At 24.8% G+C, this 21594-nt stretch overlaps 1 protein-coding gene and 1 long non-coding RNA gene across 4 annotated transcripts; one reads left to right on the top strand and one right to left on the bottom strand.

Annotated features, from left to right (window-relative positions):
* Positions 1 to 1705: 1705 nt before the first annotated feature.
* sturkopf (lipid droplet associated hydrolase sturkopf) lies at positions 1706 to 16211 on the bottom strand. 3 transcript variants are annotated; one of them, XM_087163611.1, is made up of 5 exons: positions 16193 to 16211; positions 14135 to 14308; positions 12275 to 12415; positions 8831 to 8985; positions 1706 to 7093 (listed from the first exon to the last, which is right to left on the bottom strand). In XM_087163611.1, coding segments are annotated over exons 1-5 (1017 nt in total). In that variant the 5' UTR covers positions 16194 to 16211; the 3' UTR covers positions 1706 to 6547. The 3 variants fall into 3 exon arrangements, with proteins under 3 accessions (XP_087019737.1, XP_042908724.1, XP_042908723.1); XM_043052790.3 differs by lacking the exon at positions 16193 to 16211 and adding an exon at positions 15963 to 16176; XM_043052789.3 differs by lacking the exon at positions 16193 to 16211 and adding an exon at positions 15983 to 16175.
* A 57-nt stretch (positions 16212 to 16268) lies between these two features.
* LOC147808911 (uncharacterized) lies at positions 16269 to 21026 on the top strand. The gene is made up of 2 exons (XR_015433668.1): positions 16269 to 16558; positions 18346 to 21026. It is a non-coding gene; the product is annotated as an uncharacterized LOC147808911 (long non-coding RNA).
* The last annotated feature ends 568 nt before the right edge of the window (positions 21027 to 21594 follow it).

Genomic DNA, 21594 nt, shown 5'->3' on the forward strand with positions numbered 1-21594 from the left:
GCAACATTATAAAAAATTCTATAATAAACTTTTTTTGTAACGTGTGTTAGCGTAGAGAATTTTTTCTCCAAATTAACATCCTTTAGAAAATCTCTAAATTATTGTAAAACGAATTATTTCAAAAAGTAATTTCTGAAAATAAATTTTGTCTTAAAAATATAATTTATTCAATAAAAATACTTAAAGCATAACAAAAAACATTTTAGAATCATTTTTGGGAGTTTGGTCATCTGTCAACATACAACAAAACTAATACATACATATATTTTTTCAACTCATTATAAGAATTGTAGATCAGAAATTTAAAAGGTTTTGGAAAGCTAAAGTTCAAATAAGAATTTAAATTTAAAAAAAATTTTTGAAATTGCAGATTTTCACTGTCAGAATATTATTTTACATATTTGAGCTTACCACCATGAACCATTAAGTTTGAGTCCTGTATATGAAAATCTAAAAAAAAATTATTCTGGACTTTTTTTTTTTTTTTTTTGCACTATTTACACAGTGTCCCAAAATACAAGTAATTTTGAATTTAAAAAAATTTAAATTAAAAATTCTGACTTTTTATTGATTTATTAAGTAGCCTATTGTATGAATGACCTAATACTGGCTCATAATTGCCTGCTCAACTATTATGCATAGATTTTGCTGAATATCCTACTTCAAGGTTTAAACAAAAAAGAAAGAAAATTACATTTTTAAAATCAGAGAGGGACTAATTTTGATCACGAAAACAGGAAATTACAGAATCAATCTGCTCAACAATAAAAACTTAAATAAATTCATTTTTAATAATCATAAACTGTCAGCAGACAGCATTTTATTGAATTAATGGTACAAAATTTATATTGTGCATTAATTTTAAGGCACCTTTTAGTTTGTATATCACTAGATTATTTTAAAAATAGCATTTTATTCATTTTTTTTAATTGAACTGCTACACATTAATATTGCCTAAAATTTTTCTTGGAGGCACATGCATACATCCAGTTCCACGGTACAGATTGAGCTAAGATATACTAGGTGAAAAAAAATTATTATATTAAAGTAATTATAATACATCATGCCGAATTATAAGTTGGCATCGTATGTGTAAGCAAAACAAATAAAACATCTGGTTAAAAGAAGTCTCAGATGTAACTTTGCATTAAATGGAAAATTTAATAGTGAGAATTCTCTCTCCATTATTAAATTCTTTCTGTAGCCTAAAGCAATGGTTGATATGACGACTTATTAATAATATTATAGAAAGTGGGTTGAACCACTTACTACAGGATTAAGGAAAATACATGAAGTCGAGAAGAAAATTTTTGGAAATTGAAATAAGAAATGTTGAAAATTTCATCTAAATTTTCAAGAATATATTTTCTGTTGATTAGCCTTTGTTTGCTGTATTACTTCTAATTAAAAAAAAAAATGTTAGATTTTTGAAGAACTCTTCTAGATTCAAAATTAAAAATAAAAATAATAACCTAATTACAAAGTTTTAAAAAAGTTCTAGAACTAGAACTTTTATTTGTGCACTTAAAAAATGTACTGTATATAAACTTAAAATCGTCTACTACAGTTAGTTACTCCTCTTGTAGGTAATCTGCCACTTTTATTTAGCAACCATTGTAGATTTTAAACCTTTCAAACCCCAAAATATTACACAACTTTCTCTACATTTTTTCTACTTAGAAATATTTTGAAATAAAATATCAAATTGTTTCACACAATTTTATTTTTAAACATTTTTCAGCACACATGTTTATAACACATACAAAGTTTAGTGTAAATATCACAAAGCAATAAATTGTTATAGCAAAAAACTGGATTGAAAAGCTTGTGTGTAAATAACAATAGGAAAACTAAATAACATAGGAACTAAATAGGAAATAAATCTACCATTTTTATAAAGAAAAAAACTTCCAAGCTTATCTTTTTGAAATATTTAACATAAAATCAAGATAGCAATAAGTTACTCATATAGGCTCAAAATTCAAATAACAATTATACTATTTCATATGACACAATACATTTGAAAAGCTACTTAAAGAGGTCAAATATAACTTTTATAAAATTATTTTAGAAAAACAATATACAGACTTACATCATACCACCATTAAAAAATTTAATAAATATATATCAAAATCTTAAAAAGGATTGACATAGTTATGCTAAATAGCACTTTCAGCCTATCTATAATATTGCTTATATTTACATTGCCAGTCAGAATTAATATAAAAACTTTCACATTTAACAATTGCCTAGTTCTAAAACAGCAATAGATTTTGAAAAATGCCTTTTAAATAAGAATTGCACATAAAAATAAGCAAAGAAATTTTTATATGATGAACAATCTTATATTAAAATGTTAAAAAAAATTATGTGTTAAGTCGTCATGTAATTAAATTAGCAACAGTTTATATAAATTATGCACAAACTACTACAGAAACAAATATAAATATAGTCTTAAAATAAAGCAAATGAATACATTTAAAAATAATTCTCAAATAGTCAATATTTTAAAATTAACCAAAAATATTTGATAATATTTCAATCTTTGTAATATTTCAATCTAATATTGATCATAATTCTAAAATACTCACATAAATAAAAATCATATGCCTGTAAATAATAACACATTTTAAGAATTATTAAATCAACAATTCTTATGTCTACTTTTTTTTTTAAACTGTTAAATGTTTGAAAACTTTGCAATATTGGCCACATGTTATAATTATCAAAATGATATGCATTTAATAAGAGATTAATTACCTGTCAGTACTTTTGAGTCTAGTTATATAAATAATCTTATATTTTGCTAAAATTTCACTCAAGGACAGTAAATAAAGAGAGTAATTTAATATATATAATTCTCTTACGTGGCTCCCAAATTTTGATTGTATTTCTTTTCCGCCAGTGGCAACGTTTACTTTGTTTTGTTTATGTTACTATTTCTCTTACACAGCGAATCGACCAATGATTGCCGCTAAAAATGTCACATGCCAAATCTGGCTGAGGTGGCTCAACATATAGCGCTTTTAAAAACAGAAACTGAAATAACCAGAGAGCATCAGCTGCGGCAATCTCATACTATTAAGCTAGGCAGAAGGGAGTAGTCTTTGTCGATAGATCTCTATTTTAGTATTTTGTCAAAAGCGCTTTTTTTCACGAATTTATATATTACGAATTTATTTGACGATTTTTTATTTACATTACGAATTATACTATAGCACATTTCTAATAGGTTTAACGAATTACATGTCATTTATTTGAATTCAAATTTATGTTAATGACTTAGTATTTATTAAAAAGATGTAATTTCTTTTAAAAAAAGTTTTTATATGGATTTGAATGATTGTTTTCAATTCTTAGAATTTTGTGCATTTGCAATGTACCTAAGTTAGTAGCGAGCGAAGCAAACCATATAAGATTGCGTAGCAATTTTCGGGCGTTAGCGAGCAGGGGGCGCAGCCCAATAGTAATGTAAATTCAGATAATGTATTTTCTAAACAATTCATAAATTACAAGGCTAATTGAAACTATAAATAATTTGTAATGCCAGTAAATTAACGTATTTATATTATTATACATATTTATATTTCTTAATTAAGCAACAATTTTTTTAGCAAACATTGGTACTAGTTATCAATAATAAATACAATCATAACACCATGAAGAATCAAACTCAAACAGCAATAATTTTAGTATGTAAATTCGGCAACGTATCAAAACGCTTAAGATCGTTCTCCAAGTTAGCATCAATAATGCCAAACACATTTGACTTTAAGCCTTGTGTCAACAAATGGTAACCTTTTATTATATAATGGTAACCATGGTAACTATTTATATTTATTGCTGTTCAGAACTTTTCTGCAAATAGATATCTTTAGCTTTTCCATATCTCAGTCATTTGACTAATTTTTTTAAAAAATTTAACATTTGTTACAGAATATTTGTCAAATGTTGAAGATTCTTAGCTATTTGATCATTAAATTAGGTAAAAATTTGGTCGACATAAGAGTTAACAAGCAAAAAAAAATTTTAAAAACATAGAAAATAAGAAGAATAAATTGCATAGACTAGTTTGTTCAGTGCAACATAAACAATTAGGATTTAATAAACAAATACAGTACTATAATTCTGCGATATAAATTATTCTTTGGTTTGGTATCAATAAGCAATAATCATTAACAAATAACAGAACAAATTCAAGTTAAATTACACTTTAATGTTGTAAATAGAATAAAATAGTGCAGTCATAGGTGAAACTATTTGGAAAATGGCGTTAATACTTGGGCGGATTCCTTGAAATGAAAACTATTAAAAAATCCAAATTTATATTTTAGAAAAAAAGCGTAAAATCAGACTATTTTGTATTTAAAATAACATATTGATGCAAAAATATATAAAACCATTTAGTGTATATTTTACAATTACTTGTATAATTAATATTATTCCTTTTCTTTTTTTTTAACTTTATAATTTTGCACAAAATTCAAGACAATAAAAAGTTTATTATGCAAGCTGCCTGATAAACAATAACAGTTTATATATCGATGATCGATTCCAAGTTGACTTAACTTAAAATATATATAAAAGTTAAAATATATTTATAAGTAAAAAGAAGAGAGGAAAATACTCATTAGTAGTCAACAAATTATTGTTATATTATTATATTTGCCATGTTTTAATTAAAAAAATGTGCTTCATGTACCAAAACTTGCCGACATATTTTACACTAGTAGTGATGTTAAACAGCATTTTATTTTACTTTATAATTCTATCTAAACAGTGATTTCAGTTTTCCAGTGATTATATCAAATTTCTCTGTTACTCTGTTAAATTTCTATACTTACTGTTACCTAAACAGGTAATAAAAAATAAATAACACAGTGTTGTATTATAATACTAAAGAAGATATTTTAAATATAAACGCTGATAAGAAACCACATAAGAATATAATTCATGTACACATTTTATGTTCATAGACAGATTTTAAACACATAACAAAGAACACAAACAAACATAAGCAGATACATCATGTGCGTTTTTCATGTGTGGGTATTTATGTGCATTAGTGTAGCTCATTTATGCTCAATAAAATATTGCGACATTTACAATATATTTGGTCAAATTACGAGGAAAAGTTTTGTTGAAAATTAAACATACCTTTATTACATTAACAACATATAGTTATATAGAATAAATATTTAATATTAAAAAAAGCAGCACATAAACAATCTCACTATACAAACAAATGGTTTTTACATTGATGAATAGACACTATATTTAATTATGTTTTATCCAATCTAATTGAAAAAATCAATATCTATTTTTTTAGAATACATACTTTGGTACAATCCAGCATATGTATTTTTAGAAGTAAGAATTCCTAGCTTGTAGGTAACCAGAAGTTAAGAGATAGAAATATAGTTCTGATGATTTTAATAGACATTTAATAGCTAATACGTTTTATACTTACTATCCTAGCAATAATCAATCAAAAAATTATGCATGTTTTGTTCACTAATAAGTTTGTTAAAAGATTCAGAAAATTTTTTAACTTTAATGGGTATAAGAACAAATTGTATAGATCATTTTTTAAAAAAACCTTCACTTGAAAAAAAACAATAAAACATTAAACATTCAAAACATTAAGAATGTTTATTGTGATTTAAGTATTGAGTTTAATAATAACTTTTTCTAAACATTTTTTATTAGCATAGCTAAGGAGAAAGAGGCATTCCTATAACTTCATTACTATGCATGTCACCACATTTACATAACAGACAGACTTAACTGAAATTGAAAAAGAAAAGAAAGAGAAATTTAAAATTATTTATTCACTTAGTTTCCATACTTAGAAGATTGTAACTATATTCATTTTTATAACACTTACACAGTGCAAAAATAAGACTTTGTAAAATCAAGGATAAGTTTTGTATATCTCAATGCACCTTACCTCATATTATCAGCATGATCTACTTTATTATTTTAAAGGAATAATCCAATAAAATAATATTTTGTTTACCTGAGAAACAATTTTTTTCAACTGTTTTGATTATAGCAATGGTTTTGATTGATTTATTTTTAAACTAAAGTAATTTTGAAATATAGATGGTGATTATCAATGGCATAAATAAATATCCCCGGATTTCACTGGTCAGAGAAGTAATACAAAAAGATATAAATTTCATTTCCAAGGAGACATGTTTGTCCAAGTACAAAGCTAACATTTAAAATAAAAGAAAATACATTTATAGCCATAGATTACATGCATAGAAAATAGGAGATCAAATTATTATTTTAACAAATTTTAATATTTTTTTATTTTAACATTCAGAGTAACAGGTTTAATAATACACTTTATATATAGTTCTATGCTTTCCGAGTACACATGCATAAAATATAAAATCGACAAAAAGAAATTTTAACACAATAAGATAAATCTAACTTTGCATTACCATACAATTGTGCTACTGCAACAATATCTTCAACAATAAAAATGAAATCTTTGAAAACTGGATTAAAGCTGTCATTAACATAAAAATCATATACATTAAACTAAAAGTGAGTTTTTATGAACATCTTTAGAAGTCCCAAGTATTTCCTCCAAAATCCAGCCAGAAACTAAAGCTCCCATTTCTTTACTGTTCTCTAAAACAAAAGCATGCTCAAACTTGTTTTTACACAGCCTTATATCACCCTCAGGGAAAAGCTCCCTAATGTCTTGGTAATAAGAATGAGGACACCAGTTGTCATTTGATCCGTAATAAAATGTAATGCGAGGTAAGTTTTCTCTTATGTTGTCAACATCTAAGGTGGTAACATTCTCAAGTTCATCCCGAGCCATGTACATGCAGAGTTTCGCGCAATCAGGCTGGAAAAGATTAAGACTTGCATTTGTCACACATTCTGGAACATTACGATCTTTAAAATACCACTCTAAGATTCGAGACTGCATTTGTGGACTCAAGCAACTTAAAGCATGCACACTTATGATAGCTGGAAGACGAAGGTAAGTCAGCACTGGCCAGACCCATTGACCTTGTGGACTAGTAGACATTCTCTCAATTGTAGGAAACAATAAGAAGCAGCGATTTACCTTAAAAATATATTTTATGTAAGAACTTAAATTTTAAATTGTTAAAAAAGCATTGTCACAAAATATTGTATATATACAATAGACTCTAGTTATATTGCACTTGTTAGGGGGCAAGAAAAAAGCGTTCTATATCTAAAAGTGCAGTGTAATGGTCATTGTGAAATAAACACTTTTTACTTTTATTCTGATTTTATTTTTAAGTTATTGCAAAAAAGTAAATTCAAATAATGATAAACTAATGTACTTTTTTATAATTATTTTCTTTCGATGCAACGAATTTACAACAACCTTACTACCACTTTTTAATTTTGTGAAAATTCTGTAATGCAAGAACTGCCATTAGATTAAAAAAAAACATAGTGTTTCATGAGATTTTAAGAAAAATGGCTCGACAATTGTTATCTTTCCATTACGAATGCTAAAATAGAATTTCAGAAAATTGATTTTAAAAAAATTTATTTTTGAAAAAAAAGTTTTTGCAATATAAGTAGATTATTATACAAAAATGCCAAATATATAAAATTTTTACTTTAGAATTTTTTTTCCGCATAAGTCAATTTTTCAATTTCAGGACACAGAACATTTCTATAGTAAGTAGGTGGTTAAGAGGTGATAAAAGATTGAATAAAATAAAACAAATATTTAAGCACTGCTAGTAATTAATTCACAAAATTAGCAAAAAATTTATTTTTTAAACTTTTCATTTTTTTTTTTTTTTTTTTTTTAATTTAATAAGCAAGTCAGTTTTTACAGATCAAATGGTAGAGAAAACTATACTTAGGTTTTGAAAAAAAGGAAACATGATAACTTTTTGATCTATAAAAACTAATTGAAAAAATATATATATTTCCTCAAAATCCTCATTTTACTGCAGCAATGACTTTGAGCTAAAGGCTCATAACTTCCAGAGAAAAAAAAAATTTTTAATTCAAAAACTATTTAAATTCATTTAAATAGGCCATCATTAAAATACTTTTGACATATCTATCGCTTTTAATCTTAATTTGTGGGGACAGGGTAAGTTAGATTTCTTCAGGAAAAATGTTTTCAAATCAAAATAAGCATGTTCCATATATGCTACATTTAGCTGTTATACATATCATAATAACAATCCTTTTTCCTGTATGATATGACAATTAACAAAATAAAATTGAATAATTTATTCAAAAGTTAGTAAGGGTGATTTGAGAAAAATACACAGAAAATACACTGTTTCACAAAATGTACTTACATAACAGTCTCCAAACTGAATTGTTTCAACTACCTCTCACTTAAAGTAAGTATATAACTACATAAGTGTTTTTTAAAAAAAAATTTACACATTTTTAACTTGAAGACTAGATTTATTTAAAAATTGATATTGCTATTATTTAAAGGACATTTGTAACATTATATTTCAATAAAAATAAACATGAAATGAAAGATTTCAATGAGATGCTCTATTACGTTAATATTTTTTCTAATGAAAACAATGAACTAAAACATTATTTCAAAGCATTAGAAGTTATCTAAAGTATGGTTAAACTAAGACCTTTGATAAATTTTAAAATTTAATTTCTTTAACATCCAAGTTAAAATAGTCATAAATCTCAACTAGATCAAATATATCTTCAAAAGCTTTGATTTACAGAAAATTACAAAAAGACAGTAAAAATAATAAACTTGAAAAATTACATAAAATTAAACAATAATCAAAAACAAGTAGCATCTGGAGAAGAATTGTTTTTTAAAATATACCTGTAAATGGGGTAACCTTTTTAATAGCTCAAGTACAATGTAACAACCAATGGAATGACCAATAAGTATAAGCTTGCGATCACGTGGAACATATGTGTTAATAAATGCCATTTTATGATGAATTTGTCCTTCTAAAGAATATAAACTTTCATTTCCTATAAAGAAAAAATAAGCCTAAGACAACTTTTTCAAGGCACATATGTTATGAGATCTGCTAATTCTTCACATCATTATGAATAAAAAAAAAGAAAGAAAAGAAAATGCATTTTTATTCGTGACAGATAAAGAACAAATTATCAGCTCACTTTTAATTATTTCTTATACATACATATGCAATCATACTAAACATTTTTTAATTTTTCAAATAACATTCAATCTATAAGAAAATTTTGCAGAAAGATATTGATGTTAATTATCCTGGTATGTTTTTTTTTAATTGAATAAGAATATTTTGATATTTGTTTACCTCAAAGACCTTTTATCTGGAAAAATGTATTTATTTTGCAATAATTATATTTATTATTGCGGAAGTCTCGAGAACTTTCAAGATATGGGACTTTCCCTCGTACAAAAAAAAAATATATAACGTTTCTTTTTAGACATTTACACATCATAAAATATTTATAATAATACTATAATTTTAAATATACGGCCTTGAACTCCATCTGTTGAAGCTGTATAGATGTGTTATTTAGATGTTTAAAAATCTATACAAATAAAATGAAGAACACACGTACACGAGGGAAAATTTTGCATGATATGTTATATGCTGCGCTTCATAAACAGTTTTTAATTGTAATACTTAACTCTATGCTTTAAAAATACACTGTTTAATAAGCCAATGCAAAAGTAATAAATAAATGTTGAATTAGAATTTTGTCACAAATTATAAATTGCAATGAATTAAAGGAAAAATAGCTGCAGTGTACTTAAAAACTAATAAAGGTTACAAATCTTAAATTTTTAATACTTATGTTACCCCCAAGAGTCGCAGAAAATTCTGAGTCACTAGTTAAGAGGATGCTATACCACACGAGAAACTTTACATTACAAATTCTCTTTCGCCAACATAAATAATTTAAAATTTAAATGACAAAAAGTCTAGAGAAAGCCATGAAGTTTCAAATACTGAAAAGAAATTTTTAAAGTATCAAAATAAAAAGAAATTAGGGGAAGATAAATTAGGATTACATTATAATTTGTTTGCAATTTGATATTTTCACATTCTTTTTTCAGTAATTAAAACTTCATTGCTTGCTCTAGGCTTGCTTGAACTAACTTTTTCTGTTCTTTAAATTTTAAATTACATATGAGGATGAAACAGAATTTGCAATGATAAGTTTCCCCCACAGTATAGCATCATCTAAACAATTTGATTATATTTTATATTCATTTTCACACTTATCATTTAAAAACTGTTTCAAAAATATTAATTATTTGTTACTCATCTCACCCCACTTTTTAAACAATTTTATTTTTTTTTAAATAAACATTTTTTATCAACATCTAACAGATTCTTTCTTGTACCATCAAGTAAATATTTCAAATCTGTTTTTATTTATTTATCTATATGAGAAATTTGAATAATTTACTAACACTATTTTTGATTAATAAACATTTAAATATGTGAAAAATGTGGTTTATTTACTTTTCTTTTGATTGCTTAAATTATAATAAAATAAATGCAATATTAATGCTGACCATCACATTATGGATGGAAAAGGATAGCCTAGTGATGCACTCTGGCCATTAGTAGGAAGAAGAAAGAATTAATGAGAGATATTCAAAGAAAATTATAACAGTGATACAAAAATTAATAAATCAGAAATTCAGAGGTTTGCCGAAAAGTGCCAATCTAATAAAGTATATATAGGTTGTGGGTGAATAGTAAAATTGCAAACTACTACACTTATTGCAAAATATTTTATAGATAGTTTGACAATTAAAAGCTAAATCTTTCAGAATTTTTGAAAGTTCTGTTAACATTTTTAAAACCTCACCACATGAAAGCTGGAATAAAGTGGAAGTTCTAATGAATTTTAAAATCATTTATATGTAATGGTAAGGAAAATAACTTTAAATCAAATTTAATAAACAAATAATCATACATTAAAACACAAACTTATTTAGAACTAGAAAAAAAATTTCCAAAAAACGTAGAAAGTTATAGCCCAGGAAAGTATGTCAGTTAAATAAACTTTTAAAAAAAAATTTCACGAAATTAATACAAATAATAAAATAGCAATTTTGTTGCAGCACAAAGAAGATCTAATACGTTTTCAAAATTAAATAACACAATTCCATGAATAAAATATTAGACAAATTAGGGTAAAAGGAAATTACAAGAATAAAAATACCATGAAACTTAAGACAATTAATATGTTTTAGTTGATGGATAAAGTTTTACGGGTAATCATTAAAATAACCAAATTTTAAATACCATAATCATTGATTTATTATTTTTAAACACAATTTTGAAAATTTTGCTTCCTAATAAAAAATAGCGGGCTCAGAACATTCGTATGATCTAAACATTTTTAGAAACTAAACCAAGGGAAAAAATCCTAAACAAACCAAACAATACTTTTTTAACATTTCAAATTTAATTTTAGACTCTTGACACTAAGAAGCTTCTGTCAAAATCACAACAGAACTGAGGATTGTTCTTTCTTGTAATTATTGACAAATATAGCCTCACTTCATAGCCATGAAACATTCCATTGTAATTGCATTGATCAAATAAAGTAAAAAAAAAAAAAAATCTCATTTGTTTATGATCTCACACATGGATATAACTAAGAGGAATCGATTCTTGACTGTACCAGGAAAACAAAAATCTTGATTTATTTTTTTGTAACAAACTGATTAAAAAAAATTTGCAGATTTCTTTTCAACTGAATGCAAACCAGTTATTTTAGTGAAATCGGTCACTTTAGTAGTCTCATCTTCATAATAGTCATTTTAGTTGCCAATGGTAGCCGAGAAAATCTCCTTTAAATACTACCTCTAAGCAATTATGTTTATGGATTTGAATATCTTCCATAATATTTACATTAGGCTGAATTGAACTTGTTCTAAACTACGGCAATCCATTTTAAGAGTGAATTTTATCTTTGTTAACATTTAAATCCCAATTAGGTAATAATTTAAATTAACCATCGCTAAGCAAAACCTTATTCATCATTCATTTGTTAAAAAAATTAGTAAAACAAAAAGAAAAAAACACTATTATTATGTAAGCAAAAATAAATTAAAATGAAAATGAACTATATAAATTTTGCTTTCAAATACAATAAAAAAATTTAAAAATATCAAATCAGTCTCTTATGTATGTATTATGTAGACCCTAATTCCGAAACAATTTTAAAATGATTTACATTGAATAGATTAATCTATAACATGTATTTTTCAAAAATAAAACTAAAAATCTTTTTATAATACTACCTTGAAGTTTGGGAACTGCACAACTGGGTGGAGCACTAACATGTCCAGCATGTGATATACCCCAAATGGGAATAGCACGTTGTACTCCTTCATACAGAGCTTTAATAAATTCAATGTAGTATTCAAGAGCACCAGGGTTACCTAAAATTAAAAATAAATAGAAACATTTTTGCGAACACTTAATATTAGTAAAAAATTTGTTTATACTATTAAGAATAAAGTTCATATGTGTCAGATAATGAAGTCATAACATTATGTGCAGGGTAGTTATATTTGCAGAGTAGTTTTTTCACAGAGTAGTTATATTAAAGAATGCTTCTATAGCAAATTATTAAAAATAATATAATATTGTGTGACTATAAAATAAACTTACATATTTGTTGTTTTAGTACTAGGAATCTGGAAATAAGAAATACTGCTAATGTAATAAAAATTGGAAAAAAATTATAACTGACTTTTGAAAAAGCAAATTAACATAAAATCTTAAAATCTATACAATTAATTGATAATTTCATAATTCTTTCACAACCGATACACAGGTTACTTTTAATTTGTCATTTTATTTAAAGTAATAGTGACATTCCAAAATTGCCTACCCAATTTGGTTTTGTTCAGTAAAGAAGTTATTTAGTACAATAGTACTTACTGTTACTAGCATTCTTTTAATGCGAAAAACAAATAATAGCATACTTAAATTTTACAAAATATAAAGTTATGCAGACAGCATTCATTTAATTATGGAAAAAAATTACAAATCTTATTTACTAAATATTGACTCAAAAGCTTGATTAATTTTAGTGTATTTAAAATTAAATTAATTTTAAATATTAAAAATAAATTTTCAACATTTCTTTCTACCACTTTCATGTTTGTTCTTTAAAAATTTATCAACCAAAATTGTTCTTTCTAAGTGACATCTCAACACATAGCATCACCGATGTGTCTTTATTTTCTTTTAAATAAAAATTCCTTTTACAGGGTTCCCACTCAATTTTAAATAAAAAATTCAAGGACTTTTCTATAACTTTCAAGGACCTAAAATCGCATTTTTCAAGGACCTATTCAGTATTACAATTATATGCTAAATTGCATGTCAACTAAATTTTACAATTACGCAAAAGAAGAAATTGTATATTTTTAAAGCACAATGCTTATTTGACAACAAATAAAAAAAAAATTTATTAAATTTATCATCTAATAATACAAATGGTTGATAGTTACATTGCTGTTTCAATTCACTTTAAAAAAATTCCAATTGACTAAAAAAAAAATTTAAAAAAAAAGGAAGAAAAAAACTCTCTAATTGACATAGGATACTAGCCAGCATTTAAAAACTAGCATCAGTGAAACTTTTCTTGAAAAATTTAATGAAGTGAATTAATGAAATTCAGTGAATGAATAATGCGTATTACATTAAACAAACATATTATAATTGATAAAGTTCATGTAATTGCACGGTTATTAAAATATAAATAATTTTTTAATATGTTAGATCAAATTTTAGGTTACAGGATGTGTATATAATTAGATAAAATATCAAAATATATCCATTTAACATATCTGTCTCAATTTTAATAACAAATTATCTATTTTGTTACTTCAGAAAATGGGTAAATAAATTTAAACTTTTCCTTATAAACATTTTCACCAAGTCAAGACATACTTATAAACATTTGTAATTATATTAAAATTAAATTATAAGCATCAAGTAATCAAAATTTTGTATCTCAAATTTGATGAAGAAATTTATAAACACTGCTCAAAAAATAATTTTAAAAATTACAAAAAAAAAAAAAAAAAAGGTTTCAAATACTATGATTTTTACTGTCAGGATAAATATTTTAAATCTTTCTTACTTACCTGGTATAAACACAATGAGAAAACGACCTGGATCATTGTCAGGCAATTCTTCATCTAACCATCTTCCACAAGTTACTACATGTGTCGATACACTATGCACAGTTACAAAATCTTGATGAAGAAATTGCAAATCGTTAACTGGTGTATATGATGGTATATCAGCCATTGTTATCACTAAAATATTTAGAAAAAAATTAGTACAAAATTTCCAAATTTCCAGATTTTTTTATAAAAAAAAATTTTCTATTATACAACTCAAATTGATTTATGTAATAAAATTCTAGATGAAAACTTAACAAGATGGAAACGCTGCTGTGGGGAAAATTTTCTCATTGGTACTCTGATTGATGATAACTGCACAGTGGCACACTAGAAACTAAAATAAACTTCACAGATGAGGACACCTCAAAAGAGATAACCACTGTTGAAAATGCACCACACTTTTAAGAAAATATATATACATTTAAGTAAGCGCTCCGTTAGCATCTTTGCAATAGTAATTGACTTGAACATGTACAAACTTGGAAAAATCCTCTTAGGTAGTAGGTCACACAAAACTATCACTTATTTTTTAAATAATCACAAATAGAAAAACTAATGAAATTGTCAAAATCACAATTGATGAAAAAAAATTTTCACTGCTTTTTTCCTGTCACAAGGGTACTAAAAGAAATATTCTCAAGGAAAATATTTATTAAAAATTTCAAAAATCCTATATCATCTTTATTTTGTAAAAATGCCTCACAAATTTAATAATTAAATCAGAGCTTAGAAACTAACAATCTTAGAAAAAAAATTCTGTTTTTAAAATCACTTAAATTTCAAAACATAAATTAATAAATAGCACACTTAAATTGAATTTCTTAAATTAAGTTTATTTTAAGCACAGAAGGAAAAAAACAGTGAGTACAAGTGTTCTATATTTTTGCTTATTTTTTATTAATATTTTTCTGGCTTTATCTTTTAGTACCTATAGAAAAAAATTTTAACTGCATAAAATTTTAAGATACTTCTTTCGTTCTCAGTTTGAGAATATGAGTAGATACAATGCTATACATTAGGTATAATAACTTAAAATAAAGTAAAAGAAATAAAACAATAAAAAAGGAAAAGCAAAATATATTTTTTAATTCAACAACATAAACATTTTGGAATATTGTCATGTAAGTCAAATAGAAGAAAAAGATGCTATTTTAAACATTAACTTCATTTTTTTTATAATTTATTTAGTAGAATTTTATATAGTAATATAGTCTATAGTTTTTGTAGAGTTAGAGTTTTGTGTCACGTAGAAATATGAGACTTTATTTTATAGATCAGTTAGTTTTCTAATAATGAACATTTAGCTGCATGAAGTTAAAAACTAAAAATACAGTTTTCATGGATAGAAAATTTATAAAGAAATTAAATAATCCATCAAGTGATTCATATTTATGAAAAAAGATTTTTTAAACAAATCGACCTACTTAGATAATATTTTAAATGTTTAACAATTTCATAAACAATTTAAGTCAAAGAGAATACTACATCTAGAAAAACATTTAAGCTTCTTTAGAAAAAAAAGTGCAAAACTTTGTTAACGTTGATTTTATAAACAGCAATTATATAAAGAACGCAAGAAAGTTTTAAAAAAAACATGTAAAAGATATAAGAACCAGAAAGATGAAAAAAGCTTATTTTTGATAACAAATTTTTAATTATTTTGTTCAGACGATTAAAACGTATGAAACAGTAAGTGTATACAAAAAATGAAATTATGAATGACTTTTTAAGCCTAAATAAAAAAGAAGAAAAATATTAAAATTATGAAATAATTTAAATTCAGTGCATTTTAGATTATTCTTTTACAATTCGTTTCTCGCTTTATTAGGACACAGTTGAGATCAGTCAATCAAAATAATCTGCTCCTGGAAAATAGTTAATCATAAAAATTCAAAGTTGGATGAATAATTTTTCTACAATGTATTTTTTTATAAAAATATGAATTCGAAACTTTCTTCAAATATTTATGCCGGGAACAGAAAATAAAAAAAACGATAGAAGTTAAAGTACGTGTACTCAGTATCTGATAATAATTATCTTTGAAACCTTTGGTTGCAGGCTGTTGCTTGGCTGACCGCCTTTTTAATAAATAGAGGCATTTGATTGGTCAATTACATCATCGTTTTCATCGTTATCTCTTCATCGTTTTGTCAGGTTTACTAGAATGGCGTTTTTAGCATTTTTGTTTGGCGCAATTTTAATAACGCGCATGCTCAGTTTGATAATTTATTCAAACCAATCTAAGTACTTCGTAGACAAAGAATATAGACGCTTGTATCCCCTCCTTTGCTCGTGTAACTCAAACAAAGACATAAAGATGGAAAGATCAATCACTGTACCAAACAGATGTCAGGGTGAACTTTGACACTGGACACATCACTGGTCTCTATTTTTTTTTATTTGATTTTCATAAATTGTTATGATAAATAATAACATTCTGTCACTGTGCCAGAAAAATCTGATCACATTTTTTTTAAAGATTTATAATTTGTAAATTTTAAATGAAAAAATTAATGTATTTTAAAAAATTGATTTTTATATTGTTCTGAAATTCAAATACTTGAAATAAAAAAAATAAAAAAAAAAAAAACAATTTAAGTGCTTATTAAAAATATATAAAAAATATAAAATAACTAAAAAAATTAATAAAATGATTAAAATAAAATAGAACAGTTTTATAAGCAATCTAAGCTGCCCAAAGCATTTAATTTCATGATGAACAATAAATTGGAAAATGTTAATAATTGCTGAGATAGAGTCTCATAATTGCCTGTTAGCGTTCAGTTAGTTAGTTATTAAAACTTATTCATGATATTCATTTGTGCGTAATCTAAATTCTAATTATTTTCATTCAAAAAGTCTTTCAAAATATAATTTTATTCCTGTATTTAAATTACAAGTAACTTTGATATCTGGGTTGCCTACAAAAATTCAAAAAAGTACAAAAAAAATTTAGAGCATTTCACAGCATTTACTATTTATCAAAGATGATAAAAAAAATTATTGATTATTAAAAAATAATTTTATTGCGATAATCAACATTAAGCTGGAAACCTATTACTATTAAGCAATTTAAAAGACTTTTTCGTGGTTTTCCTTCGCATGTAACACAAATTTGATTACTTTAACTTAATCTTCATTAAAATAAATTATTCTTATAACTTTCATGAATTTGATTGTATTCTGATACTTAAATTGTTAATTACTTTGATCTCTGAATTGGATTAAGCATAATAAGGGTGTTTCATTACATTCACAAAATAAAAAAGCTCACACTTTGATTTCTGGGTTGAGTTAATAAGAAGAGCTTTTCGTTCTGTTCAGAAAGATGGTACCCTATCTATTAAGGATAATAATAATGAAAAAATGTTTATTTATAATTTTACTCCTATACTTAAATTGCAAATTATTTTATTTTATATACCAATAGCAGCAATCTGAAAAACATTTTTGTCTGTTTTTCATAGCGTATAACGCGAAATTTGATAATTTTAATTTCAATTTAATCTTGATTATAATTAATTATTTTTACAACTTAATTGTTTATTAACTTAATTATTTATTAACTTAATTATTTATTAACTTAATTATTTTAACTTAATTAATTAAAATTAATTTATTAATTAATTTATTAATTAATTTATCAATTAATTAAAATAATTAATTAACTTAATTATTTTAACTTAACTATAATTTATTTATAACTTAATTATTTTTATAAACATAATTATTTTTATAACGTAAATATGGTTTTATTCCGATACTAAAATAGCGAGTTACTTTGATTTTCGGTTAAAAACTACAAAAATTTGAAGAACATCTCGTTATAGTCACAAAGAAGTCTCTCAAAGATGCTGAAAAATGATTCATTATAAAAAAAATTCATTGCGATTACTGAACTTCTAAATGGAATCAAGCCATCTGAAAGATATTTTCGTGGTTTCCCTTCACGTATAATGCAAAATATGATTGTTTTCTCAAATTTTTATTCAAGCAAGGAAGAAAAATATTTATACCATTATTAACCACTCCAAAAACCAGAGTAAATGCTTTATTATAAAACTAATGCGTCCAGAATTTGGAATTATGATGAACTTGCCTGTATATTTTGATTCAATAAATTGATTTATTTTCTGCTTCCCTTCTTACCATTATTTTTTTTTTTTAAGTGAAAAATGATTCTTCTACATTACTGTTAGAAAATTTGACGGTTCATCAGGTTGTCTTTTGTCAACATCTGAAAATAAAATTCGAGCAAATAGTATGTATTTGTAATGGCGAAAATATCCAAATGATAAAATAAACATGAACTTTTTTTACATTGTTAAAATTAAAAAACTTAAGTACTCGGGTTCCTATGATTTTATTATTTTACTAATAACTTATTCTAGTATGTTATATTGAAATATCTGATATATGTTATATTGAAATATCTGATATATGTATTATGATTTTATTATTTTACTAATAACTTATTCTAGTATGTTATATTGAAATATCTGATATATGTATTTTGAAATATCTGATATATGTATATTGAAATATCTGGAGAAAAAAAAATTTCTAACCAAATGTTCTTTGAGTCAGGAAGAGACAAAAAATACCTGTTGATTTTTTTGAAATATACTTTCTATCACAAACGCCTTAAAACTTTGTTATCGATAAAAATAATTTCAGATGATTTTAATCCTTCATCTCTTATTAACCTCGTTATATCATGCTTTTGATCAAAGTTCAGCAGCGTGTCTGCGTTCTTTCTCTCCTAAATATTAATTTGATCCCTACACACGTTTTTTATTCCATTACTTATAAGGATTCGTAAAATATATATTAACGGCCCGGATTAGAGAACAACTGAATTATCTTCTTCAAAAATGGCAGTTATTTAATTTAAATTTGATACTTTTGTGTGTGATCATATCTCAGTGTCAACCATATCGGTGTCACGTATCAATGACATCCAATAAAAAAACTGTCAATGAACTTATTAACTGAGGTGAAGGGATTAATTGAATGCTTAATAAAATAAGAGCTTTCTTTGATGATATGTTTTTTAAATTAGTGGTGAAATCGTCTAATAATTATTTTTAAAAATCGTTGCAAGAAAGGTTTGCAAGGGTATTTTTTTTTCAGACTCATGCGAGTTAATTCAAATCAAATAAATATACTATATGTACTCTCTTTTTCTTTCTTCCGGATTCTAACGAATTAAAGAGTATTCATACTTATCAAGGTATTTTACAACAAAGTGCTAACATAGTACAAAGGTACATATAGTATTGATTTCTGTGCATAGATTTTTTTTCCCTTCTATATTTGCTTTCGGAAATTTAGCTGTATAATATTTTATACCCAGTTATGTAATTCTGTTGCGATCGTAATTTTTCTTAGAAAATTATTATTTAGATGATTAGTTGAATATTCATAAAGTACGTTAAGAAAAGGTTTGAAAAAAAAAGTAATCAATATCATGCGTAAATACTTTGGTTTTTTTTTCCTTCTTTTTTTAATAATGTGTTACGTTTTCTTTTTTTAAATCATTCATTGCCACTTATTTAATTTAATTACATATAATTTCAAGATAAAAACATATCTCAGTTTTTACATAAGCATGTGAAAATCTAATATTTCATGCAGTCTTTCTGGTGGTTTGTGTTAGAGTGATAAATATTTGTTTCAAAACTATAATGTATGTTTCCGCAACTCTATCTCAGTACTATGACCCTTAGCAGTGAGTTCATTAACTAACATTATATTCAAATGTTCTGTAAATGAAATGAATATAATAATTTTAAAATCTAATATTTCATGCAGTCTTTCTGGTGGTTTTTGTCAGAGTGATAAATATTTGTTTCAAAACTATAATGTATGTTTCCGCAACTTTATCTCAGTACTATGACACTTAACAGTGAGTTCATTAACTAATATTATATTCAAATGATCTGTAAATGAAATGAATATACGTATATTGATTATCACTAAATGTCAAGTTTACTACTATGGATTGCAAATTCATTCAATTTCTTCTATTCTTTATGTAAGTCAATTTCATGAAATTTTGAGAAATTTTTTGTACTATTTAGAGATAAAAGAATTCTTTGCATGCATTCTGAGATGTATAAAGCAAGATTTTAGAAATGTTTAATTAATTTTTTTTAAGTACTTTGAAAACTCTGGTATTTGATAACTCCTTTAATATTTACGCGATTTCGTTATAAATTTGTTATATAGATAACTATTAATCTAACTAAGTAATAACTATTGTTATTTTAATTAAGTAAAGTTAATAAACTGTATACGATTGGAACAATCATTTGAGCAAAGCACAAAACGGGAATAAATTTAACTATTATAGGTTATATTCTCTAAAGAATAACTACCTCGTTTTTTTCCCACAAAAAATTTACTGAATTTAAAAAAAAAAATTTTTTTTAAAGAAAATAAGATCAATGCAGAAAAGATTATATAGACAATATATAATTGATTTTATTTTGAACTAATATTTATCTAACAGATAAATTTTATTTAGATATAAAAAAAAAGTTATAAGGATAGAATATCTCTTTCTAAGATTAGATATTCATGTAAATAAACTATTTCAGCTTAAAAATTGGCGTTTAACTTCTAAATTGAGTTAATATAAATGAACACATTAAGTTATATTTTTTAATCAAAGTAAAATAATATGTTTCTTAAAATTCAAGCAAATCTTTTTCGTGTATTATATGACCAAGTTTAATCATAATGCAAAACTGAAAATGTGTTTCTCTCATTATAAATATGTAAAGTCACACTTTAGGGCCAAATTAAATACTAAATAAAGAAATTAAAATCATTTTTTCTTTTTTAATTGTGTTGTTATGTCTTTCTGTTTTGTGCATATTCCATATAAATAAGAAAAGATTGGTTGCAGATAAGACATTAATGTATAATTTATTCAAAATAATTCATAAAGTAATCAAGAAGGATAAAATAAAATTATCAAGATCTCTGGAGAAGTTTAATTTTTATTACAGCATTGATTGTTATACCATGTGTTTATTTATTAGTTCAATAATGGATCAGTAAAAACTTATTGCAACATTTCACATATTTCAATAGCAGTTTTGACAACTGTAGAGATTTCTTTCCTCTACTATGTTAAATATAAGTTTAATCTGCGTAATTTAATCTACACAAATAATCAAATGAAGGCTATTAAATCAATTAACCAGTATGTTTTGGAAAGCTAATTATATTGCTTTAAATTCTGATTTTAATTATAAAATCAGAATGTGAGATATATAACTTGCAACATTTTAATATTTCAACAGATTTTTTCTGACAAAATTGTTATAAGTCGGAACAAATTAGATTTGACAATAAAATTCAGTATCATCCTCTTACATGTCATATTTTGCTGGCATTTCAGTATTTCT

This window comes from Parasteatoda tepidariorum, chromosome 5, assembly GCF_982258835.1.
Source record: "Parasteatoda tepidariorum strain Cologne lab strain chromosome 5, Ptep-v5.0, whole genome shotgun sequence".
NCBI lineage: Eukaryota > Metazoa > Arthropoda > Arachnida > Araneae > Theridiidae > Parasteatoda > Parasteatoda tepidariorum.